Source organism: Phocoena sinus, chromosome 11 (genome assembly GCF_008692025.1).
Source record: "Phocoena sinus isolate mPhoSin1 chromosome 11, mPhoSin1.pri, whole genome shotgun sequence".
In the NCBI taxonomy this organism is placed as follows: domain Eukaryota; kingdom Metazoa; phylum Chordata; class Mammalia; order Artiodactyla; family Phocoenidae; genus Phocoena; species Phocoena sinus.
In genome coordinates, this window is record NC_045773.1 from 80,317,613 (window position 1) to 80,343,911 (window position 26,299).

At 55.1% G+C, this 26,299-nt stretch overlaps 1 protein-coding gene across 7 annotated transcripts in view; it reads left to right on the forward strand.

Moving 5' to 3' along the window:
* The first annotated feature begins 3,149 nt into the window (after positions 1 to 3,149).
* Positions 3,150 to 26,299, forward strand: part of TNXB (tenascin XB) — a 61,723-nt gene continuing 38,573 nt past the window's right edge. For 3 of the 7 annotated variants that reach the window (XM_032650531.1, XM_032650535.1, XM_032650536.1), the window contains exons 1-10: positions 3,150 to 3,265; positions 3,535 to 3,730; positions 12,032 to 12,442; positions 12,820 to 14,559; positions 15,041 to 15,156; positions 19,951 to 20,107; positions 20,291 to 20,554; positions 21,376 to 22,128; positions 23,260 to 23,628; positions 24,615 to 24,908. In XM_032650531.1, the coding sequence (XP_032506422.1) occupies positions 12,040 to 12,442; positions 12,820 to 14,559; positions 15,041 to 15,156; positions 19,951 to 20,107; positions 20,291 to 20,554; positions 21,376 to 22,128; positions 23,260 to 23,628; positions 24,615 to 24,908 (4,096 nt within the window). In that variant the 5' untranslated portion in view covers positions 3,150 to 3,265; positions 3,535 to 3,730; positions 12,032 to 12,039. Of the gene's footprint in view, positions 3,266 to 3,465; positions 3,731 to 12,031; positions 12,443 to 12,819; positions 14,560 to 15,040; positions 15,157 to 19,446; positions 19,563 to 19,950; positions 20,108 to 20,290; positions 20,555 to 21,375; positions 22,129 to 23,259; positions 23,629 to 24,614; positions 24,909 to 26,299 lie in introns of those variants that run through there. The other 4 variants (XM_032650533.1, XM_032650534.1, XM_032650532.1 and 1 more) reach the window with 4 other exon arrangements.

Here is a 26,299-nt window from a genome sequence, read left to right on the forward strand (position 1 = left end):
TAATCTCAGGCTCAATCTTTTCTCTCCACATTCCCCTTCCTCACCATCTCCCTCCCCCCAGATCTCAATAATGGAGCGTTGCCCGCCCCCTGACTTATACTTGGCAATTTCTTCTGAATCTACATAAAAACTGGATGCGGAAAGAAGTTTCAAAAATCCACATCACCCACCCTTTCTTCTCAAACAAGTCCACCGGAAGCCCCTTCATTTATTTCTTCCCTAAGTCTTCAGTCTCTCTGGGGCTGTTCTTGTGGGAGGGGAGGAATACAGGCTTTGAAATCGGAAAACCTGGGCTGAGGCCCACCTTCACCACCACTAGTGAAGTCCCCAGGACAAGTCCCTTAATATCTAAGAGCCTCTGTTTCCTCAGCACAAAGTGGGATTAATAACGTGCTGCGGTGTAGGAAGGGCTTTGTAAACGGAAGCCCAGTACAAATGTTTTCTATCTTCCCGAGTCTGGGACTGCTTCCTTGGATCGCAGCCCCTGGCCTCTCTTTGCTCCCTCTCCCCATCCTTCAGGCCCTTGCCCTCAGTTGCCCTTACTCTTCTGTGTCTTCCTTGACTCCTCCTTAAGGGGCTTTCCCTTTCCTTCCTTGCTGTACCTTTTATCCCTTATCCTCCTGAGGGTAGGACAGGAACTTGGAGCTTCATTCAAGGATGGAGGCCCAGAGCTGAAGACACCTGGACTGAGGATTCGGAGAATAGCCAGAGCATGCAGACGGCTCTTGCTAAGACCCCAGCCTTTCTTTCTGCCCATCGCCTGAGACACCTCAGTGAAGGCAAGCCGGCTCTGACCACTGGACTTCCCTGCCTTTGCCCTGGGGCTCCCTGCCAGACACTCTTGCCACACCCTCCTCTCCCAGTCATTTCACAGCTCAGTATTGACAGGCATTTATTTATTTATTTTAGTTATAAAAATTTTTTTTCTAGTTGCGCGGGCTTTCTCTAGTTGTGGAGAGCGGGGGCTACTCTTCGTTGCGCTGGGTGAGCTTCTCACTGCGGTGGCTTCTCTTGTGGTGGAGCGCGGGCTTAATCGCTCCGCAGCGTGCGGGATCTTCCTGGACCAGGGCTCGAACCCGTGTCCCCTGCAATGGCAGGCGGATTCTTAACCACTGTGCCACCAGGGAAGCCCTTGACAGGCGTTTATGAAGCACCTGCTCTATGCGAGGCCCAGTGCTTTTCTGATAAAATGCAAACATATATAAGACATAAGCTCCTCCAAGAGCCTGAAATCCAGGGCGTGGATGACATTTTGGATAATGATTATCTCAGAACCTGGAATTATGTCTGTCAGGCCTCCAGTGGCTTCTTCTAATGCCCTGTGAGCTTGTGAATGTCTGGAGTCCCGCACCCTTCTCTGACTCTGGCATCCCGTCTCTCCTCAGAAGTGGACTTCCAAAACACCCCAGGGCCATCCTTTCAGCTCTTGCTTCTTTCTCTCCAGGGTCTTCTGGCCACTGTCTGGGCCAAGTATACCTGTGGTGACCATATTTCCTAAATAATAAAACCAAGGGACTTCTCTGGCGGTCCAGTGGTTAAGACTCCATGCTCCCACTGCAGGGGGTGTGGGTTCGATCCCGGGTTGGGGAACTAGGATCCCACATGCCATGTGGTGTGGCCAAAAAAATAAATTAAATAAAAATTTAAATAAAAATAAAAAAAAAATAAAACAAAGACAGGGTATAGGACCAAAAAGAAAAAAAAAAAAAAGGATATGACCATTAGAATTACTAGAATCTGGGGTATCAGAGAATATCTGTTCTCTGCAGTCTGCTCTCTCCACATAATGCTGTTTCAGACCCTCCTTCGTCCTTTCATCTCCTTTCCCCCAACCCCTGCCTGGAGATCTGAGGGAAGCTGTTACCTATTCCAGGCTCTGGGGGCTTCAGGCCAAGGCAGAGGAAGGAAGCTGAGCCCAGCTCTATCCAAGAAGCTGATTTCATCCTCCCCATCAAAGCCAGTAAAAAAAAAAAACAGCCGCACACACACCCAGACACACGGACACACAGGGACACCCACGTGAGGGAACATGCAAGCCTTCGCCCTCAGCCACTGGGAGTTCACGGGACATAGGGCACAGCCAGGTGCTGGGCCAGCGCGCCCTGACCCAGGATCACCACACCCACGACCCTGGGGACCTGACCAGGGTACGGACACCTGTGCCCCAACACAAGCAGCAGAATCGGGCACACACAGCCTCCTGCCCGTCCCTTTCACTCATGACCTGTGACTTGACCAAGCTACTCCTCAATGGTGAGGATTGTAGCTGGGTGGCAAGAACTTTATCCTCCGTGTGAAGCCTGGGATGGGGTCTCCCTCAGCCTGGCTATTTCTCCTCTGGCCAAAGTCTCCTTTTCAGCCCCTTGTCAGAGTGGCAAAGCACATGGGGAAATGAGACCAGAGAAGCAGCCCAGCAGCCTGATGTGGGTGTGTCTGCCACCCTGCCCTCTGGTCAGTCTTCCTGTCTCTGCCCGATATCAAAGTGACCTCTTCCTCCAGCCCATGCCTCTCTCCCTACCCCTGCTCCCCTGCAGCACCCAGACATTAGCCTTCTTCCACTTTCCAGAACGTCACCTCACCATTTGTGCCCCCACCCCCGTATCTGCACCTGCCTTTCGCTCTTTCTCCATCCCTAAACCTCCTAACTTTCGGGCTTCCCTTCCCTGTCTCCCTTGAACCCCACCTTCTTTCCCAAGTCTCCTATGTCCTGGTCTTCAGCCAAGCCCTTGTCCAGCCAGTGCCCAAGCCTCATCCGTCATTTCTCTAGGAATTTGCTGAGGTGAGAGAATGAAAAGGGGTCCTTGATCCCGAGCTGAGAACCAGAGATTGAACAGTACAGATGGGGAGAGGCGGCACGGGGACAAGGCAAGAAAAGGGGAGAGTGCAGGTGGCAGCAATGGGGCCGGGCAGGGGCAGAGGTGGGGACAAGGGAAGGCCCCTGTTGGAGAGAGATGTAGGCTTGGGAGGGAGGTTTCCTCCTGCCACCCATCCCCTATGCTCCCTGCCCTGCCGGGAGATAATTAGTTGGGGGATGAAGGAGTGGGTGCTGGGCAACAGACAGATGGGGCAAGATCCAAGCTGGAGCACTGTGGCAGCTGGGAAGAGGTGGGGAGGTGCAGGGGAGGGAGGAGGGAGAGGGCCTTGACATGGGAAAGGGTGTTGCTAGAGAGGAGAAAACAGAGAACAGGGCCAACAGGTGGAGAAATGGTGGAGGAAAAGGAGAAGTGGCATGAGGATGGAGCTGTCAAGTTGGACGGAAATTAGGGTGAGGAGGAAGGGTAAAAATGGGATAAGGAAAGGATGTGGGAGGTTGGACGAGGGCTGGAGGGGGTGAGATGAGGGTATTGTGGGACCAGTGATCCCAGATGGGGGGGTCGGGGGGGTCGCGATGACGGCGGGGGGAGAGGAGGGGTGGCATGTGATGACGTTGGGAGGGCCTGGCAGGGGCGGGAGGGCGGGAGGACCTGCCCTATCTCCGCTCCTCTCCCTGACTTCATGCTGGTCCTCCCCTTCTCCTCCCCCTGCTCGCTGCAGCCTCCCTCCTTCTCACTGTCGCAGCCCAGATCGACGGTCGGGTGGCGGCTCGGTGAGCCCCTGTTGCAGGGAACAAGCAAAGGGACATCCAGGAGCCCAGGGCTGTCAAGGGGCGCCAACCCATCCTGCCCCGAGAACCCCCTTCCCAAGGTCGGGGACAGAGCAGGTGCAGACACCGCAGCCACTTGTTACTCAGGTAAGGAACGGCACTCTGGGAGAAGGAAGGAGGAGCCGGGAGAGGCGGGGACTTCTGTTCCCACACCCCAGGTGAAGGTTGGCAGGAAAGCCTCCCAGGAGAGCCTCCCAGAGCGGGGACTTTCCGTCGGGGCAGAAGGAATAGGACCATGCGCTGGAGACTGGACTCCCTGTGGAGGGTGTGTCTGGGAGGACAAGTCAGTGTGGGTGTTGGTGAGGGGTGGGGGCGGGGCGGATGCTGGGGTTTGGACAGGACTAGGCATGGCACCCAGGTGGAGGTGGTTATCGGTGATCCGGGGGTCTGGGCCCTGGAGTTGCTGGGGCTGGAGAAGGCAGGGCCCACGCGGAGCTGGTGGCCAGCTGAAACTCAGGAGGAAGGTGCTGGTGGAACCCCAAGCGCTCCGGCTGGAGCCGCTGAGCCAGAGCTCCAGGAAGGTGCCCTAGGGAGCTTCTTTGAGCACCCAGATGGGGACTCCCCAGGTGGCAGCACGTGGATTGCAAGGCCCGGGAGGGAGTTCTGGGGGTCTGGAGACTTTAGGAAGTGCTGAAGTGAAGCAGAGTCAGGACTCTCAGGTCTGGGAAGGGCACGGAGTCTGCAGAGAGAATCCTAAAACTTGTTCTTGGCAGAGAGCTTTGCACCCATGACTCACGGTTCAGCGGGGCTGTGATGACTGAGAGATGCCTCCAGGGGCACAGGGGCTCCGTCTTCGCTCCATCCCCCTTCCAGGCTCTCCTGCTTCTGTTTGTCTGAACCTCCCCCTTACACGTGACACACCCTGGGTGGGACAGGCGGGACCCTTATCTCGCCTGGAAAGAATTTAATGGCTTGGAAACAACTGGAAATGGAACTGAGAGGAACTACTGGGAAGCAACTCGGAAACATGGAAACACCGCAGCTGCTGTCTGTTGGCTTCCAATCCCCGCCCACTTCCCAGACCCTCGGCCCCTCCCCTCTTTCCCTGGCCCTGCCTCCAAAGCCCTGGGGACCCAGCACCTCAATTCCTCAACCTTCCTTTCCCTTCAGTCCTGGTCTCTCAGTGCAGGACCAGAACCCACCTTCTATCTCTCACTGCCCCCAAAACTCTTTCCCCCTGGGGGTCCGGAAGTCCTTTCTTTTAATTTTCCCATTTCTCTGGCCCATTAGCTCCCCAGAGTAAGGGGCATCTGGATGCTCCAACTCCCCCCTCTCCGGGTATCTCCTGGTCACCTGGTTCCAACCCAGTATCTGGAGCCCGCCCTCATCTCCCTCCTCCATCTCACAGTCCTGGAATCCTTCTACCTTCACTCCTCTTGTGCCATGAGGAGCAGAGAAAAGCATGGCGATGGGGCCAAAATCCTCCACTTTTGGAACATCCTCACGGAAGCCAGCCCCTCTCCCCACTTCTTGGGACCTACAGTCCCTGATGAGCGAAGTGTCAAAGTTGGCCACGACATGAATAGCCTGCATGCTGAGTCATAGCTTTTGGGAAGATGCCCCCCGTCCCTGCCAGCCCTCCAACGCTGGGGAGGATGCCGAGAAGATGAAGCACCCCAGATGCAGTGGTGGGGGAGGGTGATGAGGGGGAAACACAAGGGACACCCAGCTTTTCTGCTTTCCTAGTGCTGAGAGAGGAGCGGGATTCTTCCAAGACTTGGGAATGGGGAGCTGGGGGGTGGTGGAGACCCGGCCAGAGAGGGGTACTGGGAAGGAGGCTCTGGGGGTGTGGCCTGTGGGGGCAACTCCTCTCCTCTCAGACCAGCTTCACTTCTTTCCTGCTGCTTTCCTTCCTGCTGCAGAGACCCTGCCCCTTCCCCCCACCACGTGGGGAGAGATGCAGGATTTGATTGTCAGGGTAGGGAGACTGGGGCACCCTGTATCCTCTGCTCCCCACTGGAGAAGGGCCTCCTGTGTGGTTCCCCTCACTCCAACTAAGTTCTTTGACTCACATAGCTGCCCTCTGAGCCAGTGAGAAATCAGCTTTTTTTAGGCATCACCCAATGACTAGGTGTGGAGGAAATGTGAAGAGAAGATTATGTGTGTGTGCCCGTGTACATGCTCAAATGTGTGTGCCTGCAAAGATGCAAGCTGCTTTGGATAAATATGAGTATACGTATACAAGAAGTGTGTTCACATTTGTATTTGTGGAGGAGCGCACATGAGTGCATTTGTCTGTGTACGTGTATTTGTGTGTGTACGCACCCAGTGATGTGCACGGCCTTAGACACAGGGCAACAGGATTTGAAGGTAGGTCACAGCCCACCTCATGCCCAAGGCTACACTCCAAGCTGAGAGAAGGGCTGAGGGGCCGAGGGAAGGGCAACTCTCTGCCTGCCAGGTCTCTCTGCCCAGGCTTTATTGGGCAGGGTGCCTCTCGGTGTGGAAACGCTCTGTCCCTTAGTCCAGCTCCCTTCCATCTCTCGTGGGGTGGTGGCGGGCTATGCTGGCTGGTAGCCCCGGAAACTTCTTTCTCTCAGACTCAGAGGAGAATTTTAAGTGTAGGAAGCCAGGAAACGTGTGCGTGTTGCAAGGAGGTGCGGGTCACAGTCCCTTCCCTCCTCCCCAGTCAGCATTCCCACAACTCACCCTGCCCTCCTTCCCACTCCAGCCTCTCTGGTCTGGAAGAACTGGGCACCTGCTAACACCTCTCCTTAACCCTTCTCCTGAACCTGCCCCCAGCACCCTCCTCTGTTACCATAGCCCCCTCTCCTTCACCCCGAGCGCCCCACTACCTTTCCTCTCTAACCCTTGTCTCCCTGTGCCCCCCCAATTCTTGCCTCAGTGGATTCCACAAACAAACACAACTTGGTAACCAGCACTGAGATCAAGAAACAGGATGTTCTTAGCACCGCAGAATTTCCCCACCACGCCCCTCTGGTCACTACTCCCCCGAGAGTGCCACACTTCTGACTTGTAACACTACCAGTTGACGATTAACGTTGTCTAGACTCAGACCTCACATAAATAGAATGTTTCAGCACATTCTCTTTTGTGTCCGACTTCTCTGCTCCACCCCGTGTTAGTGAGACCCATCCATGCTATTGCATATAGTGGTAGTTTGTTCTCGTTGCTTTATTTTATTCCACTGTGTGAACAAACCGCACTTTATTTAATCCATTCTACCGATGTGAGACATTTGGGTAGTTCCCAGTTTGAGGCTATTATGAGTAGTACTGCTGTGGTGGGTATATTCCTCGGAGTGGAAGTGCCAGGTCATAGGGTTGGCATATAGCTCTAGTAGAGTTGGTAGATTGTGCCAAATGGTTTTCCAAAGTGCCTGTACCATGCAGCCCTGCCAGGATCCACACCTGGCCTGCTCCCTGGTCAACGTCTGCCCCAGCTGCTCTTTCTAACCAACTTACAGCCCCAGACACTGTCCGTGGTCCTAGCCCTGACCTTGGTCCTGTCCTTGGTTCCAGCCCTGATGCTAGTCCTGGGCTTAAGTTGAGCTATGTAAATTGACTAAATATTTATATAGTCAATAAGTATTTATCGAGCACTTACTATGTGCCAGATGCAAGGATATAGCAGCCAAGAAAAGAAGCGGGTGCTATGCCTGCCCCCATGGACCTTACAGTCTAGCAGGCAAGATTGAGTGTGGGCAAGGAAGTAATAAAATAATCCCGCAAAAAAATATATGATTATAAATTGTCATAAATACTACAAATGGGAGTTACACAATGCTGTGATGTCACGTGATAGGGGGAACCTGACCTGGGCAGGAAAGGTTTCCTGAGGAAGTGATGTGGGGTTGACACCTGAAGGATGAGGAAGCCAAGAAAAAAGGGAAGAGCATTCCACATAGAGGAAACCATAGATACAAAGGTCTGGGGCTGGGAAGAGTGTGGGGGACTTAAGGCCAGTGAGACTGGAGTGGAGAGAGGGAGGGAAGTCTTATGGGGGATGAGGTGGGAGAGGTCAGCTGAGGCCGAATGATGCAGGGCTGTCTGTCAGTGTTTGAAGAGTATTCGGAAGGGCGACACCGAAGAGTTTTAGGGGGAGAGGGACATTCTAGTTGCCTTCGCAAGATTATAAGGGGGCAAGAATGGAAGCAGAGCGACCAGCTAGGAGGCAATTGCAGTTGTCAAGCAAAAGGTAGATAGTAGCTTGGACTATAATGATGCTTAGAGGGAGAGATATAAGCAGATTAAAGAGATGTTTACAATAAAATATGGGTAAATATGATGAAATACAGTGGTGTGGAACAGGCTGTTGGGTTTCTGGCTCGTGAGGCTGGATGACTGAGGCTGAGGCCATGAGCTGCGGTAGAGAACACTGAGAAGGGATGCAGTACAGGAAGGATGAACGTTGAGTTCAGTTTTAGACACGTTGAATTTGAGGTGCCCAAGAGGAGAGGCCAAATAGGAGGTTGGATATATTGCTTGGAGTTAAGAGGAGAGAGTTTATATGTTGGGGTATAGTTTGGAAATTAAAGTCATGGGTCTGGATGAAGGTACCTGGGTGGACGACTACTGCAGTAGGTCTCAACTCTCGCTGCACATTGCAGTCACCTGGGGAGCTGTTAAAAATACTAAAGAAAATTCAGTCACTCTAGCCGCATTTCAAGTGTTCGAGAGTCAGTGATCTCTCCTGTCTACCTTAATGACAGCACAGATACAGAATGCTCTAAAATGGAGGATGTGGTCAACAGTATCCAGTGATTTTGAGAGAGATCAAGTAAGGTGAAGACAAACGTCTTTTAGATTTTGTGACACTGAGATCATTGGGAGACCTTTGGGAGGGCTATTTGGTAACCTTTGGGTTGAAAGGAGATCGGGAAGTCAGGTGGGAACAGATTGAGGCATGCATGGGATATAGGGAAATAGAAATAGTGAGTACAGACAAATCTTTTGACAACTATGGCCATGAAGTGGAGAAGAAAAATATGTGGTGGCTGGAGGGAGTGTGAGATTGGGGAAAAAAAATTTTAAGTATATTTTTGTATATTTTGTGTATTAAGTATATTTTTGTGCCTATAGTAAAATGCACATATCTTAAGCGTATAGCTCAATTAATTTTGATTATGTATACATATGTTTAACCACCACCCAGTTCCAGGTACAAAATATTTCTAGTAATTCTATCCTATCTTGTATTAGCTCTGCCTGTTTTTGAACCTCATATAAATAGCATCATTCACAACGTTCTTTTTTTGTGTATGGTTTCTTTTGCTTAGTGTTATGTGTGTGAAATTTGTCCATGTTGTTGCATGTAACAAGAGGGTGTTTTTTCATTTTGTTTGTTTGTTTATTTGTTTTGTTTTGGTTTTGGCCTCACCGTGCGCCTTGCAGATCTTCCTCGACCAGGGACTGAACCTGGGGCCCAGCAGTGAAAGCGCTGAGTCCTAACCACTGTACCACCAGGGAAGTCCCAAGAGGGTGTTTTTGTATAGTATTCCATTTTATGACTATGCCCCAATTTATTTATCCATTCTACTGTTAATGGACACCTGAGGTGCTTCCAGTTTGGGCTAATATGAAAAAAATCCCATGAACATTCTTGTACATGTCTTTTGGAGGATGTACGCAGTCGTTTCTGTTGGATATTTACCAAGAAGTGGAATTGCTAAGTTATAGGCTGTATGCCTCAGTAGAAACTGCTTACTGGTTTTCCAAAGTGGTTGCACTCATTTCTTTCTTTTTTTTTTTTTTTAAATAATATTTATTTATTTATTTATGGCTGCGTTGGGTCTTCATTGCTGTGCGCAGGCTTTCTCTAGTTGTGGCGAGTGGGGGCTACTCTTCGTTGTGGGGCACAGACTTCTCATTGTGGTGGCTTCTCTTGTTGCAGAGCATGGGCTCTAGGTGTGTGGGCTTCAGTAGTTGTGGCGCATGGGCTCTGTAGTTGTGGCTCACGGGCTCTAGAGCACAGGCTCAGTTGCTCCGCGGCATGTGGTATCTTCCCGGATCAGGACTTGAACCCATGTCCCCTGAATTGGCAGGCAGATTCTTAACCACCGTGCCACCAGGGAAGTCCGGTTGCACTAATATCTGCTCCTGCTTGCAATAAATGAGAGTTCCAGTAGCCTCACATTCTTGCCAATATCGAGCAACAACAGTCCCTTTAATTTTAGCCGTGCTGGTGGATATTTAATGGCATCCTGTTGCCGTTTTCATTTGCCTTTCCTTGATTACTGGTTTTGTTCTACACATACATATGTTTATTGTTTATATATTAATTGGCCCTTTGGCTATATTCTTTATTGGAGAGCCTGTTTCTTTTGCCACTTTAAAAAACGGGTTGGGCTTCCCTGGTGGCGCAGTGGTTGAGAGTCCGCCTGCCAATGCAGGGGACACAGGTTCGTGCTCCGGTCCAGGAAGATCCCACATGCCACGGAGCGGCTGGGCCCATGAGCCATGGCCGCTGAGCCTGCGCGTCCGGAGCCTGTGCTCCACAACGGGAGAGGCCACAACAGTGAGAGGCCGCGTACTGCAAAAAAAACCAAAAAACTGGGTGGCCTGCCTTTTGTTTGTTGTCTTTGTTTTGAAGGAATTCTTTAGTTTAGATTTTAATCCTCTCTCTCACTCTCAATAACTGTGTCCTACTCTCCCCTTCATATATAATTTATATACATATATATTCATATTCTGACATATCTCACCTATTTTCTCCCACTCTGTAGCTTGCCTTCTTATTCTCTTAATGGTGTCTTTTGATGACCTCTGTGGTTAAGTTTTGTGGTTAGGTTTTAAGAAATCCTTTTTTTTTTTTCATTTTGGCTGCGTTGGGTCTTCGCTGCTGCGCGTGGGCTTTCTCTAGTTGCGGTGAGTGGGGGCTACCCTTCATTGCGGTGCGCGGGCTTCTCATTGCGTTGGCTTCTCTTTGTTGCGGAGCATGGGCTCTAGGTGCACAGGCTTCAGTAGTTGTGGCGTGTGGGCTCAGTAGTTGTGGCTCACGGGCTTCGTTGCTCCGTGGCACGTGGGATCTTCCCGGACCAGGGCTCAAACTCGTGTTCCCTGCGTTGGCAGGCAGATTCTTTTTTTTTTTTTTTTTTTTTTTTATGCGTTACGCGGGCCTCTCACTGTTGTGGCCTCTCCCGTTGCGGAGGACAGGCTCCGGACGCGCAGGCTCAGCGGCCATGGCTCACGGGCCCAGCCGCTCCGCGGCATGTGGGATCCTCCCAGACCGGGGCACGAACCCGTGTCCCCCGCATCGGCAGGCGGACTCTCAACCACTGCGCCACCAGGGAAGCCCGGCAGGCAGATTCTTAACCACTGTGCCACCAGGGAAGTCCCTATATATTCATTTTAAATTAATTTCTGTAGGTGGACATAAGGTAGAGATAGACTTTTTTTCCCCATGTGGATCTTCATTTGACCCAGGACCATTTATCACAAAGACAGTTCATTCTCCTCTTAATTGCAGTGGTACGTTTTTCATTAATCAGGTGACCACATATGTGTAGGTCTGTTTCTGGACCCTATTCTGTTCTCTCTATCCTTGCACCTTTGTAATGTTTTGATATTTGATACTCGGTAATGTAAGTCCTGAGGAAGAGGGTTTTTTTTGTTTTTTTGTTTTAAACAGGAGCTTTTTGAGCTCATATGGGAAGCTGATGGGAGGGATCTAGTTGAGAGTAAGGGGCTGAATACAAGACAGAGAGGATAATCTACACCTTAAGGTTTCTGAAAGACAATAGGAGCTGGGACCCAGGTGCTTGTGGAAGGATTAGTCTTTTATATTCATCCACTGATCCATTCAACAAAAATGTGTTGAATAGCCCCCGCGTGCCAGGCACAGGCGTACAGCAGTGCCAGGACAGATGAGGTCCCTGTTCGTATGGAGTTCCCATCCTAGCAGTGGGAGAAAGATAAACAAGTAGCCACACAAACAGTTGATTCAGGCAGCAGTAGGTACCTTAAGAACGTAAGCAGAGGACCCTGTGCTGGGGAGTGATGAAAGACTGCTCCAACTGGGCATCAAGGAAGACCTCTGGGGCTCAATGACATGTGAGTTAAGATCTGAACAAGAAGGAGACAGCCTCCGAGAGCTCAGTGAAGAACGTCCCAGACAGAGGAGACATATAGTGCAAAGGCCCTTTAGTCTAATGTAATCTTGTAGTGTCTGTGGAACAAGCAAAACAGACCAGTGTGGGTGGAGGGGGTGGAGCAGGGTGACCAAGTGATATCAGAAAACAAGGTAGAGACAGATCTGCCCAAGGAGGGTATCCGTTAGGGTTGGGCTGAACGTGGATTTTCCAACATGTGAGTTGGGTAGATTAGTTGTGGGTGGTGGGACTATGGGTGTGTGTGTTGGGGAAGGAGGGCATTCATCTTGTCTCCTTCTCTGTGAAGCTGCTCTCATATGTGCCCTCTCTCCCTGCAGCCTCCTGAATGATGCCAGCCCAAGGCTCCCTAACCTCCAGCCTGGCCCTCCTGGTGCTGCTGGGCACAGTCAGAGCAGGGCCTTTCTCTTCACAGTCCAATGTGACACTCGCAGCCCCACGGCCTCCTCCCCAGCCAGGAGGCCGCACACAACAGCCAGGAGGGGGAGGCCCTTCTTCTCAGCTCTATGAGCACACCGTGGAAGGAGGGGAGAAGCAAGTGGTATTCACCCACCGCATTAACCTGCCCAATTCAGGTAGCTGTGGCTGTCCCCCAGGCACTGAGCCCCCCGTCCCTGCTTCAGAGGTGCAGGCCCTGAGGGTCCGGCTGGAGATCCTGGAGGAGCTGGTGAAGGGGCTCAAGGAACAGTGCACTGGGGGATGTTGTCCTGCTGCTGCCCAGGCTGGCACAGGTGAGCGGATGATCCCAGGAAGGGGCACAGAAAAAGAGGAAGGTGGAGAAGTGGGTTAGGGTTGGGTGGGCATCGCTAGTCTATAAAGGACCTCGGTATGAATTAGAAAAAGGCATGCCTGCCCCCACCTTGGGGGCGGTGAGTGCGGCCTGGGAACAACTCTGAGAGAGGAGCCACATGACTAGATGTCAGCCCTCTCCTCCCCAGCGTATGTTAGGGCACTGGGAGGCCACATATACTGACAAGTTGCAGCTGGAAACTAAGATGGCCTTAGGAAATGAGGCTGGCTCTGCTGGAGAAGCTGACTCAGAGGAGCACGATACAGGGTCAGCCACTCCCGCAGAGAGACTGAGGCCCACCTCTTGCTCTTACTCCAGGCCAGACGGACGTGCGGAGCCTCTGCAGTCTCCATGGCGTGTTTGACCTGAGCCGCTGTGCCTGCTCCTGCGAGCCAGGCTGGGGTGGGCCCACCTGCTCAGACCCCAAGGATGCCGCGGCGACCCCCTCCTCTCCCCCCTCAGCTTCCCGGTCCTGCCCAGATGACTGTAATGATCAGGGTCGCTGCGTCCGTGGTCGCTGCGTGTGCTTCCCTGGCTACACCGGCCCCAGCTGTAACTGGCCCTCCTGCCCGGGGGACTGCCACGGCCGCGGGCGCTGCGTGCAGGGCGTGTGCGTGTGCCGCGCGGGCTTCTCCGGGGCCGACTGCAGCCTGCGCTCCTGCCCTCGGGGCTGCAGCCAGAGGGGACGCTGCGAGAACGGGCGCTGCGTGTGCAACCCAGGCTACACTGGCGAGGACTGTGGGGTGAGGAGCTGCCCCCGAGGTTGCAGCCAGAAGGGGCGCTGCGAGGACGGGCGCTGCGTCTGTGACCCTGGCTACGCTGGCGAGGACTGCGGCTCTCGGAGCTGCCCGTGGGACTGTGGTGAGGGCGGGCGCTGTGTGGACGGCCGCTGCGTGTGCTGGCCCGGGTACGCGGGCGAAGACTGCAGCACGCGGACCTGCCCCCGCGACTGTCGGGGCCGAGGGCGCTGCGAGGAGGGCGAATGCATATGCGACCCAGGCTACAGCGGGGACGATTGCGGAGTGCGCAGCTGCCCGGGCGACTGCAACCAAAGGGGCCGCTGCGAGGACGGCCGCTGCGTGTGCTGGCCTGGGTACTCGGGGCCCGACTGCGGCGCCCGCGCTTGCCCGCGCGACTGTCGGGGCCACGGGCGCTGCGAGAACGGCGTGTGCGTGTGCAACGCGGGCTACAGCGGCGAGGACTGCAGTGTGCGCAGCTGTCCCGGGGACTGTCGCGGCCGGGGTCGTTGCGAGAGCGGCCGCTGCGTGTGTTGGCCCGGGTACACAGGCCGGGACTGCGGCACGCGCGCCTGCCCCGGAGACTGTCGCGGGCGCTGCGTGGACGGCCGCTGCGTGTGTAACCCGGGCTTCACAGGCGAGGACTGCGGGAGCCGACGGTGTCCCGGGGACTGCCGTGGTCGCGGCCGCTGCGAGGATGGCGTGTGCTTGTGCGACGTGGGCTACGAGGGCGAAGACTGCGGCGTGCGCAGCTGCCCCAGGGGTTGCCAAGGTCGCGGCCAGTGTCTGGAGGGGCGATGCGTGTGCGACGACGGCTACGAGGGTGAAGACTGCGGCGTGAGACGGTGCACGCGCGACTGCAGCCAGCGCGGCGTGTGCCAGGATGGTGTGTGCGCCTGTTGGGAGGGCTACACGGGCGAGGACTGCAGCCTCCGTACCTGCCCCTCCAACTGTCACCGGCGCGGCCGCTGTGAGGACGGGCGCTGCGTGTGCGACTCTGGTTACACCGGCCCCTACTGCGCCACCCGAAACTGCCCGGCGGACTGCCGGGGCCGGGGACGTTGTGTGCAGGGCGTGTGCGTGTGCCACGCGGGCTATAGCGGCGAGGACTGCGGGCAGGAAGGGCCTCCCGCCAGCGCCTGCCCCGGGGGCTGCGGGCCTCGGGAACTGTGCCGCGCAGGCCAGTGTGTATGCGTCGAGGGCTTCCGAGGCCCCGACTGCGCCATCCAGACGTGCCCCGGGGACTGCCGCGGTCGGGGAGAGTGTCGTGAGGGTAGCTGCATCTGCCAAGATGGCTATGCAGGGGAGGACTGCGGGGAAGGTGAGTGGGCAGCCTTTCCCAGTGGGAAAAGGGACTGGAAAACTGGAGCCAGTGGGAAAGCCTGAGTCTGAGGCCTAGGAGCCCAGAGAACTGGAGGAAGAGTGAAGGGGGGGGGGGGGCGTATATTGGGGTGGGGGGCGGGGCAGTCAGAGGAGCCAGGTAGCCACTGTCCACCAGGGGCTGCAGAACCGTGGGGGCACGCCTGCAGGCGGGACCTGCCTTCAGATCTCTGATGAGCAGATTGGGGGCCCCTTTAGTTGCTTTTAGGGAGATTTTGTGTTCCTGGAGATGGGCGGCAGTAAAGGAGACCCAAGGTCTGTTCTGGCCGCTGCCGGCTTTGCCCCACCCCCAGAGAGGAGTCAGAGCTTGGGTGGATCTCTCAGAGCGGCCCTGAGTAGGAGGGGCCTGTGAGGGGCCTGTGACGGTGGAGGTTGGCGTGCCTGGGGCTAAGCATCTTCTCAAATCCTGTTCTCCTGGACAGAGGTGCCAGCCGTTGAGGGCCTGAGGATGCACCTCCTGGAGGAGACGATGGTTCGGACAGAGTGGACCCGGGCTCCTGGCAATGTGGATGCCTACGAAATTCAGTTCATCCCCACGGTGAGAGCCAAGCTCCAAGAGGGGGCTGAGTGGGCAGGACTGCGGGGAGGGGGCTCCCTCCTGCTCACCTCAAGCAGGAGTCCCAGGTAGCCAGTGGTTGCATCCAGCTGGCTGATTCCCGAAGCTGTTCTAAAGGCCTGCTCCTTCTGCCCCACACCCGGTGCAGAAGCCTTTGCAGCACTGGCCCACTGCTGCTGGAACATCTCTGGTGACCTTGAGCTCAGCCTTCCTGAGGCTGCCGACTCCACTTTTGTTCATCACTGTAGTCAGTTCTTTCTGTTATTGCTGGATCCAAATCTGCCCCATTCTAACATCCATCCATTGGCCCTAGCTGGGCCTTCGCCAGCCGTCAGAACGCGATTTTTCTTTCCCTGTGTCTTACACCATAGGCTTTCAAGTATTTGGAGACATCAGCCATCACGTCACCCTTCATTCCCTCCAGGCCAAATCCACTGGTTTCTTCTCCCCTTTTCTTAATGCTTTGTTCTCTGAATCCTTCACTTTTTGGTTTTCCTCCTCTAATACCTCCTGCTTTTTGTATGTGCCCCACCCCATCAAAATGTGGGAGCAAAGAGGACCCCAGTTTTTCCCCCGGTTCGTTCTGGCTACCCTGGTGCTTTTCTCAGAGTTGACATATATGAACTTGTGGTCAGTTCATAAATGACAAACTGTCAGTTATTTTGATCACATTTGATTTTTTTAAGTAACTTTTAATGATAAAAGTCATATAGGCTCAGTGTAGAAACTTTAAAAAATATAAACAAGGAAAAAAGAAAGGAAGAAAAGAAAGAAGGAAAAAGGAAGACATTCAACTACATACTCTTTTTTTTTTTTTGCGGTACGCGGGCCTCTCACTGTTGTGGCATCTCCCGTTGCGGACGGAGCACAGGCTCCGGACGCGCAGGCTCAGCGGCCATGGCTCATGGGCCCAGCTGCTCCGCGGCATGTGGGATCTTCCTGGACCAGGGCACGAACCCGTGTCCCCTGCATCGGCAGGCGGACTCTCAACCGCTGCGCCACCAGGGAAGCCCCATACTCTTTTTTTAAGCCTAAATATAAGCCTTTGCATTTGGCTCTCTTCAGTGTTTCATTTTTGCTTTGGGCCAACCTGTCTAGGCTGTTGCAATTATTTGAGTCTGTGAGCTGGTTCCCCTACCTCCGTGTCATCGGTGCATTGCAAAACCTCCTTTCTCTGTCTCCTTCCAACTCACTCTTAAAATATTTGGGGACACCCTAAGGATAAAGACCATGGCCTGTCATTAGAGATTTCCCTTTATGCAGATTGGGCCTTTATGATGTGTTTGGTCTCCTAGTTTCAAATCATCTGACATTTCTACTGTCCAAATGTTTTCCCGCATCATCCCACAAATGCCATTGGTGGGTAGGCCATGTCATTCTCATCTCTACCCAGTCAGGACTCTGGAAAAATAAATAAGTCCCAGGGCCTAAACCTAGGAAGCCTCTAGGACAGAAGGGACAGCTCAGAGGTGCTGGCTGTCACCCCCACCCCAACTGGCCTTGTCATTCTAAGTCTTCTTATTATCCCCTCAAGCCCAGCGCCCTGCCGTGTTCTGTCTCTCCTTACCCCCTGGTAGGAGCAGAGGCAGAAATCCCTACTTTGCTGTACAACCAAGAGAGCTTGGATTTTTCTTCTGTTTAAAAAAAAATTATTTTCGGTTATAAAAATAATGTAATCACAAGACAAGAATTTGGCAACTAGAGAAAAAAAACAACCGTTGGCTTTCACACTAAAACAAGCACTGTTAACATTGTAAAGGGTTTCTCCCACTCTCTTCTGTGTGTATATTATTTGCATAGCTTTAATCTTGAGAGGGTAGGACTTTTAAACAGAACTTTTCTAAGGAACTTCAGGGAAAGAAGAAGTAAAATAAACACTTGAGATAGAAGGAGCTTACAGGGCAGCATCATCTCCCACTCTTAGTAAATATGAACTTATCCTTGGTGTTCTCAGGGGGTGCAGCCTCCCCGCTGCAGCCCTAGGCTTTCTCCCTCTCCGTGGGGCCAGGCTGGTGTTGAGCTGGCCGGGGTCCAGCTTGGCCATGCTCTTAGCTCATCTGCTCTGCTCTGGGTATGGGCCTCTGTCACATTCTGGGTTCTCTCTGAGCCAGGGTGTGGAAGATGCTCCCGTAAGATCGGTCCCCAGACTCCTCCCTTGGACTCCACATCAGCCTGTGCTACTGGCCCTCTGACTATGCTTTCTATGCTTTTTGTGGCTGGCCCCTAGAATTGTGCCTCTTGCCTTAGCCAGCACTCTCTATCCATTTCTGTTGGCACAGAGGACATTCAGTAGCTGGCTGTCCTCTGGCCACTGCCATCTTCCTAGAAGCCTCTCTCTACCTTATCCCCTCCCCTTTTCTAGAACCACTTCTCTCTCAAAGCCCAAACTCTACTATCCCTGGCTAAGGGACATGGCTAGTTGTTGGAATGATTTTCAGAACACAGAAGAGGAACATTCCTCCTTTCCCTGCATACGTGGCATTGTTCCTCTGACTCAGTGGTTCTCAAAGTGTGTTCCCTGGACCTACAGCATTAGCATCACCTGGAGCACTAGACATGCTAATTGTCAGACTCCACCCCCAGATCTACTGAGTCAGAAGCTCTAGGGGGCAGAGCCCAGTAACCTGTGTTGTAACAAGCCCTCCAGGTGATTCTGGTGCACCCCAAGCCCAAGGACCACTAACTTAAGAAATGTTGCTATTTTGCAAAAGGCGAGGTCTTCTATGAATGTGAGAGAAAGCATGAAGAAACTGAGGGAGGTGAACCCCCGAACAGAACGACATTCAAGTATTCCCTGTCTGGGTGTATTCTGCAGCCTGGAAACTGGGGCTAAGCCACGTTTTCATTGGGACACAGGCCCTTGCAGCCTGAGAAAATTTGTTTGGTCTGGTCTGAAAAGCAGGGTGAGGATGAGGTAAGCTCCAGGGACCTGCCAAAGTGGAGTCGCCCACCTGGGGCCATGAGGTTGATATTGAGAATAGAGTTAGAATCTTGCCAAGGACATCAGTGAAGCAGCCAAAACTCTCACCAAGGGGCAGAACCAGCTGCTAGCATCTGGCTAGAGAGCCTGCATCAGACCAGACAGGTGGTGCTGAGAGATGTGGCTTAGACTGACAGTGGGACTTTTCAGGGGACTGTTCCCAAATGGGTCTCAGGAGGGACTACAAAGCGTTTAAAAGGTTCATGTAGGTGGTCTGAAGGGAGAAGGAGAACTCTGGGGGTGGGCTTCTCTTGCTGAAAGGACCAGACATCATCAGGGAGTACTCAAAGCGTGCGTGTGTGTGTGTATGTGTATTCGTGTGTGTGTGTGTGTGTGTGTGTGTGTGTGTGTGTGTTGGGGGAATAAGGGGACAGAGAATAAGTTCTGGAAAGGAGGAGAAGCACACAGGTCTTGAGTTGAGACCAGTCCAAGGCCTCCCAGGATGGGGTATCCTAGGGCAGAGTGAGTAGGAGAGGGATGGGGATCCTGTGTGCCCAGGAAAGCTTTTCAGCCAAGAGAACTCTGACAAAGCTTTACTTCATCCTGAACCCAGAAGGCTCTACGTGGACTCTCATCTGGTTTTATACTTTGGTATTTACTATGCTGATTTCCCCACAATTCTCTTGGTTTAGGAGAGTACCTTTTGAAATTTCCAATCCTACTTGGCTGAACGGAGGTGTCCCCATAACGGCCAACATAGCTAAACAGAACAGAACGTCTTTATTAGCTGTCCTAGATAGACAGCCCAGCGAAATGCTGGGCTGTTAGACTACTCACAAATGTCCATTCTTCCTGTTTCCGCAGTGGCTGGCACTCCAGGAGACCCTGCCTGGAGCAGGGGCTGGCAGATTTTCTATGGGGTCACCACAAATAATCATAATACTTTACATGAATACTTGAAGGAGGGTTGTTTTCTTACAGGCCTGTGCTACACATAGAGATTTGGGTTAGGGATCTAATAAAACTTAAGACGTGGCCACACATTTAGCTACTAGGGCATGAGCTATCTGAGGACAGGGATCATATCCTTTATCTTTATGTCTCCAGTGCCCAGATGATGCCAGGCACAAAATCAGGGAACATATTTGTGGAACTTTGAGCAGGTGGGCCTTGTTTTTGAGGGGCCTACAACCCTGCTGAGGATACAAGAAAAGTACCTGAAAGGAAATGTCGTGACGTGGGTCACAGGGGCAGGTGTCTGTGGGGAGGCTCAGGCTGGGGCAGCTGCTTGAAGGAGGAAGTGAGACTTGAAGTGGCATCCCTCATCTACTTCATCTGTTATGACAGGAACGCGCTTAGGAGAAGCCTCCTCGAGCCCAGGGAGTCAGGTTTGCTGGGGGGAAAGCCAGAAGAAGAGTCCTGGCAGGTGTCCGAATTCTGGCAGACAGCTGATGAACAGACTAAAAAGGTAGTGCCCATGAGAGGGGACTCTGAGGTCACACTGCCTGGGTTTAAATCCCTGCCACTTTCTTGGTGTTGGTGACCTTGGGCAAGCCACTTAATCCTTCTGTACCTCAGTTTCCTCATCTCTCCGTTGGGAATAATACGACCTCCCTCATCAGATTCTTGAGCAGATTAAGTGAGTTCATATCTATAAATCGCCTTGAATAGTACGTGGCATGGAGTAGGTGTTCTACGTGTGTTTGCCGATACCACCCACGCACCCCAGCTGTATAGGGCCAAGTTCTACACAGTCCCATGTTGACCCTGCCTGGAACTGGAGAAAGGATAAGGGGGGTTGAGCGGCAGGGGTGAGAGTGGCAGCCCTGATCCACCTGGTGCTTTCTCTCTCGCAGACAGAGGGGCCGAGCCCCCCATTCACAGCACGGGTGCCCAGCTCTGCCTCAGCCTATGACCAGAGAGGACTGGCCCCCGGTCAGGAGTACCAGGTCACTGTCCGTGCCCTTCGAGGGACTAGCTGGGGCCCTCCTGCCTCCAAGACCATCACCACCAGTGAGAGCTGGGGCTGTGGGGTGGGGTCCTGGGTGGAGATCTGGATTTGAGAGGGGTGGCTGGGAATATGCCCTCCAAGAGGGCAGAGAGGAGGGATTGGCTGGGGGCAAGGCTCATAGAAGGAAAGCTGGTGACTGCAGATCCAGACTCCCACCTGATCCCTCCTCTCTCTGACCTGGCTAGTGATCGATGGCCCCCAGGACCTCCGAGTGGTGGCTGTGACGCCAACCACGCTGGAGCTCAACTGGCTGCGCCCCCAGGCCGAGGTGGACCAGTTCGTGGTGTCCTACGTCAGTGCCGGCAACCAGAGGGTGCGGCTAGAAGTGCCCTCTGAGGCAGATGGGACGCTGCTGACCGGCCTCATGCCAGGCGTAGAATACGTGGTGACCGTCACTGCCGAGCGGGGCCGGGCAGTAAGCTACCCGGCTTCTGTCAGGGCCAACACAGGTATGGCTGGCCAAGGGTTAGGGAAGTTTCTGAGCATAGCAGCCACTTCCTAGGGAGTCCACATGTCCGGCTCACAGGCTGCTCTGAACGCACTGACAGGGTGTGTGGCAGTCCCAAAGCACCTGCTGGGGGGCCTTGCTGTGCACCAAGGGCTCTGTGGAGATGGAGTTCTCAGGTGCTTGGAGTGCTGTAGGAAGGCTGTGGGCTGGAGTTTGGGAGGAGCTGCCTCATGGAGAGAAGCAGTAAATAGGAGATGCTGTCCGACCCACCCAGATGGGGGAGGTTCTGATCCAAACTTGGACACAGGGACAGCCCTTGAGCTCAGTCAGTGGTCAGATCTTGGAGAGATTGGAATTAGGCAGATTAGAGCTCAGCACTCCTGTTGACTCTAGGATTGGGGATTGGGGGACTTAGGTCTCAGCAGTAATTTTCCACTAACCCTCACGGTCTCTTAACAGATGCCTGGATCTTTCTTTTCTTTTCCTGTGACAGAGGGACGCCCACCTCGCTGTAGCTCGCAGTCTCTCCTCCCACGCCCCTTTCTCTCCTTCAGACACAGGGCCCCACCCGCTGGTTTCTTCTCTCTAGGGCACCAACAGTGGCGGGCTTGGAGGGCACGGGGTGAGGGAATCCTGGGACACTAACTCCTTTCTCTCGATTCTCTTTCCAGGTGGGGCTGGGGCACAGGAGGAGGCCTCTGGCTCCGGTGGGAGGGACGGTGGGAGGGACGGTGGGAGGAACTGCCACGGGGAGGAGTGCAGGGATTGGTCGGGGGCTGCCACTGACCGGCTCTCCCCCTCCCCCTTTTTCCGCCCCGGCAGCACCAGGCCACTACAGTCACCCGGAGGCGCACGCCCCAGCCCCGTCCCCCAGGCCCCGGCCCCGGCCGGTCCCGGCCCCGCGGCCCCCGCGCCCACCAGTCCCCCCTCGGCCCTCGCGGCCGGCGGAGGAGGGGGAGGCGGAGTCTCGGCCCGGGCCGAACCTTCCCCAGCCCCCTCGGCGGGCGTGGGGCAACCTGACGGCCGAGCTGGGCCGCTTCCGCGGCACCGCGCAGGACCTGGAGCGCCACCTGCGGGCTCACGGCTACCCACTGCGGGCCAACCAGACCTACACGTCGGTGGCGCGCCACATCCACGAATATTTGCAGCGGCGTCGCCTGGCGGCGGCCATCCCCACCAGCTCCCCCGCACCCCCGGCCCGTCGCCCCCACCCCACCTCCAGCCCCGACTCGGGCACCTGGAAGCGGGACTCCAACCAGGGCACCTACGGCCTCTCGCCCGAAGGCGTCGACCGGGGGTCTGCTCCCCGCCACCCCAAGCCCGAGGTGCTGGGCAGTTCCGCCGACGGCGCACTACTCGTGTCCCTCGACGGGCTCCGCGGCCACTTCGAGCGAGTGGTGCTGCGCTGGCGGCCCCAGCCGCCCGCAGAGGGCCCCGGCGGGGAGCTGACCGTCCCGGGCACCACGCGCACCGTCAGCCTGCCAGATCTCAAGCCCGGCACCACCTACCACGTGGAGGTCCACGGGGTGCGGGCAGGGCAGACCTCCAAGTCCTACGCCTTCATCACAACCACAGGTAGTGTGGGTGGGGCCGCGGGACCACCCATCTCCTGCCCAGTCTCACCTGCCACTGGAGTCGGCATCCATGAGTTCCTCCCGCTGCCTCACTGCTCGGGCTGCCACCCCACCGCCCGCTCTGTCTTCAAGCCCTACCTGGTCCAGGCTCCAAGAGAACCCCCCCAACAAAGTGCACTTTCTCGTGTCCCTAGACGCCACCTCCACCCTCAGGGTCCTGGTGGATACCCAAGGTCAAGGAGACCTGTTCTTTGGGACTGATTTTCACTTGGGTTCCTAGGACACTTCTGCCAGGAATCCTGTTCTAGGCAACAGAAGGGGCATTTGGTGGGAGGGGCAGTGTCTGGAGCAGTTTGGGTCGGGTAGGGAGAGAAACCAGTGGTTCCCCACTCTGACTCACTGTGGTGAGAGTGGCTGAAGACTGTGGTCATGGTTACTATTTTCCACAATTTGGCCCCAACCTCAAAGGGACACATCGGAGCTGCTTGGAGGTGGCCTTGAAGCCATCAGGCAGCATGTATGTGAGAGAGATGAAACCACTGCTTCTTGAGCTGCCTTTCCAACCTCCTGGCTCACTTCACACTTGTCTCTCCCACAGGAATGACGTCCTGGCTCGGGGAAGGGGTGCTCTGTGGCTGTCGTGGGGAGGGTTCTGGACCTCTTCTTCCCCCACAGGGCCCAGATGCCACCTGAGCTGGATGTCCATCCCCCCATCCCCTCTTCCCTCTCTTCTCACTACCTACTGTCTCTGTACCCTCCTCCCCTAACACCACCGTCTCCTCCTTTCTTCCAGGCTTGTCACTGCAGCACTATTGGAAGTCACGACCACCACCCAGTGGGGAAGGGGTTCCTGTGGGGAGGGACATGGTGGTCTGTCGGGGCTGGAGGTCACAGGAGCCTTGTGGGACGAGGGATGGCAGACTTTATTTCTTTTATTTATTACCTGCGGGCCTGTCTGTGCAGGACTGTGGTGCGCGTTTGGGGCGATGAGGTGACCCAGGGGGTGATCCAGGAGCAGAAAAGGGAGGGTCTGTAGGCTCTTAGAGGCTAGAGGGCAGAGCCTGGGGGTCAGGGTTTCCTTTCTGACTCTCATACTCCGATCTCCTGTTTTCCTCCCCCTGCTTCTTCCCAGGGTCCTCCCCCTCAGACCTCCTGGGGGCCACTGATGAGCCTCCGCCCTCAGGCCCTTCAACGACTCAAGGGGCTCAGGCCCCTGTCCTGCAGCAGCGACCCCAGGAGCTGGCAGAGTTGAGGGTGCTGGGCAGAGACAAGACAGGGCACCTCCGCGTGGCCTGGACCGCCCAGCCTGACACCTTTGCCCACTTCCAGCTGCGCCTACGGGTGCCCGAAGGGCCTGGGGCACATGAGGAACTACTGCCAGGGGATGCCCGTCAGGCTCTGGTGCCCTCACCCCCTCCTGGATCCCCCTATGAGTTGTCACTTCGTGGGGTGCCCCCCGGGGGCGAGCCCTCTGCCCCTCTCATCTACCAAGGCATTATGGGTACATCCTGGGTTCTGCTCAAGACCAATGTCCTGAGGTTGGGGGAGGGGCTGGGCCATTAGGGTTTCAGAGGTGGGGTGGAGATTGAAGGGCAGGGCTGGTGTTTGGGTCAGGGTGGTAGGAGAAACAAGGAGAGAAAAGGAGTTGAGGGTTCAGAGGCAAGAGGGATGGAGGGAGTCTTAGCACAATGGTAGGGTGGGCCATGGAGGGGAGTACTCCAGGCAAAGTAGATGAGAGGACAAAAGTCAAAGGATGGGACGAGGATTCAAGGAGAGAGGCTGTTGGCCCCCTGACTCTCCGCTTACAGCTTTCTTTGTGCAGAATCGCCCTGCCCCCACTTCCTGGTTACTCCTCTGCCCCAGCCCGCCCACTATGTCTCTCAGGGTGGGTGTGGGGAGGCGTCTGGCCCTGAGGATCCTGACCCTCAGCCCTCTCCTCCCTTTCCCTTCTCCCAAGCCCCTGCCATCCCCTCCCTGGACAGGCTAGGACAGTGGCGCTGCCCCTCACCCTGCGAGCCCAGCCTGCAGTGGACAGCACCCCATGGTCCCATTAGCCAGCTCTCCCTGCAACTCCAGATCAAGCTCACCACTGGGGAGAGGGCAGTAAGGGAGAGAGGAGTTCAGGTGGACCGAGGCGTCTTCAGACTGCTCTGAAACAGCAATGGCAAGGTTCTGAACTTTCAGGGAAAACCACAGGGGACCTGAAGCTCCCCCAGAGACCTTGGTGTGAAGAGGGACTGGGACCTTTGTGAGTGGGGAGGCAGTTATCGCAAGGGCAGAGCCAAAGCTCTCACTCCAGAGCAGAGAATTGGGAGAAATGCCCACCTTCTTAGAAAAGCTGGTCCCGGAGAACAGAGAGCGGGGAATGGAGGCTTCTGGGAAGGGAGCTGTCCAGGATGGAGTGAGCCAGTGGGCAGAGGAGAGGGAAGGAGCCTGGGGACAAGGCAGTGCTTGAGCCCACGTGCTTTGCTTTGCCCCACACCCCAGACAGGGATGGGGAGAAGCCTGGGCAGCCCTTGGCCCCGCCACGCCTGGGCAAGCTGACGGTGACGGACATGACTTCCAACTCCCTGCTTCTGCACTGGACAGTCCCTGAGGGCGAGTTTGACTCCTTCGTGATCCAATACAAAGACAGGGACAGGCCCCAGGTGGTGCCTGTAGAGGGACCCCAGCGCTCAGCCCTCATCTCCAACCTGGACATCGGCCGCAAGTACAAATTCGTCCTGTACGGGCTCGTGGGCAAGAAGAGGCGTGGCCCCCTGGTGGCTGAAGCCAAGATCTGTAAGTGAGAGGGGTCACACACACCCCTGCCTCTGCCCTCTGCACAGTCCTGAAGGGGGTCTGCCCAGTGCTTCAGCAAGTCCAGGAAGGCTCCCTGGAGAAGGTGGTGCCGGAGATGAATCCTGAAGGGAAAATTGTGGTGGTCAGGCAGGGAGGTTGAGGAGGGTAGAGCAAACAGAGGGAGAGTGAGGCAGGAGAGAGTGTGGCCCTGTAAGAGAATCAAAGCCTCTTTCCTCTGGGCGAGGGGCAGGGCACCTGGCAGCTGAGGGCAGTGATCTCACTGATCTCATGTGTCCGACTGAGTCACTTGGACCTCATCTGAGGACCCTAGGGGGCCGCGAAAGGGCCTTACGTGAGAGAGTGACATAATTCAATGTTTCTCTTACAAATAACACTGAAGCTACTGCAGAGGATAGCCGGAGAAGGCAGTCCTATTCCCTGAGGCGAGGGGCAACGGACGTGAGGAGCAGTGCAGCGGGGGACACTTAGTTAAACATCTTTCGAGCATTCGTTAAGTGTCAAATGTGTCCAAGATGTTCTAAGTGTGTCATAAGCAGCCCTGTGAGGCATGCTCCTTTCGCAGATGAGGAGAACTGAGGCGCAGAGAGGGCAAGGTCACTCAAGCAGAAAGCGATGGGGCCACAGGGTCATCCTGCTGCCCTCATGGGCCTGGAGAGCAGAGGAAAGGCCTGAAGAGGGGGTGTGGGTGTCCCAACAGGCAGAAGCCGGGGGGCAGGGAGAAGAGACATGGCCACTGGCACCCTGGAGATGGCTAACACTCAGGGCAAGAGCAGAGGAAGGGGTGCCTGCAGGGTGAACTGGGGAGAGAGATGCCAAAATGAAGGGCGCAGTCAGACATGTCAGATTCCGTAAGAGTGATTCAAGGCTACAGAGTGTCCACAGAACTTAGCAATGGCGAGGTCACCACTCACCCTGGTGAGAGCGGCTGGTGGAGGGTGGAGCTGGGTTGAGAGGGTGAGGTAGGTGAGGACATGACTACAAGCAGTATAGACATCTCCTTCTGGAATTTGGGCTGGGACTAGAGAGCAGAGAGGGAGGGTGGAGGCTGGAGGGTGACGTAGCTGAGTGGAGGAGCTTGTGTAAATGCGCATGGCACAGCCCAGGGAGGGAGGGTAGGAAAGGAGGAAGTGGGGCCCAGAGCGCAGGTGTGGGGGGCTCTCCCACGTAAGAATGCGCCAAGGACCAAGCTTCCCTCTCTTGGAGAAGAAAGCAGCTAGTTGTGAGGCCTGGAAACGGTAGAGGCTGTCCTGGCAGACTTCCCTGGCCGTGGAGATGTGGAAGGGGCTGGCTGGGCTCCCTTCTCTCTGAAGCCCTTTCCAGGCTGCAGAACGAGTCAGGGCCACACTAGTCCATACGGTGCTTTTGTGCCC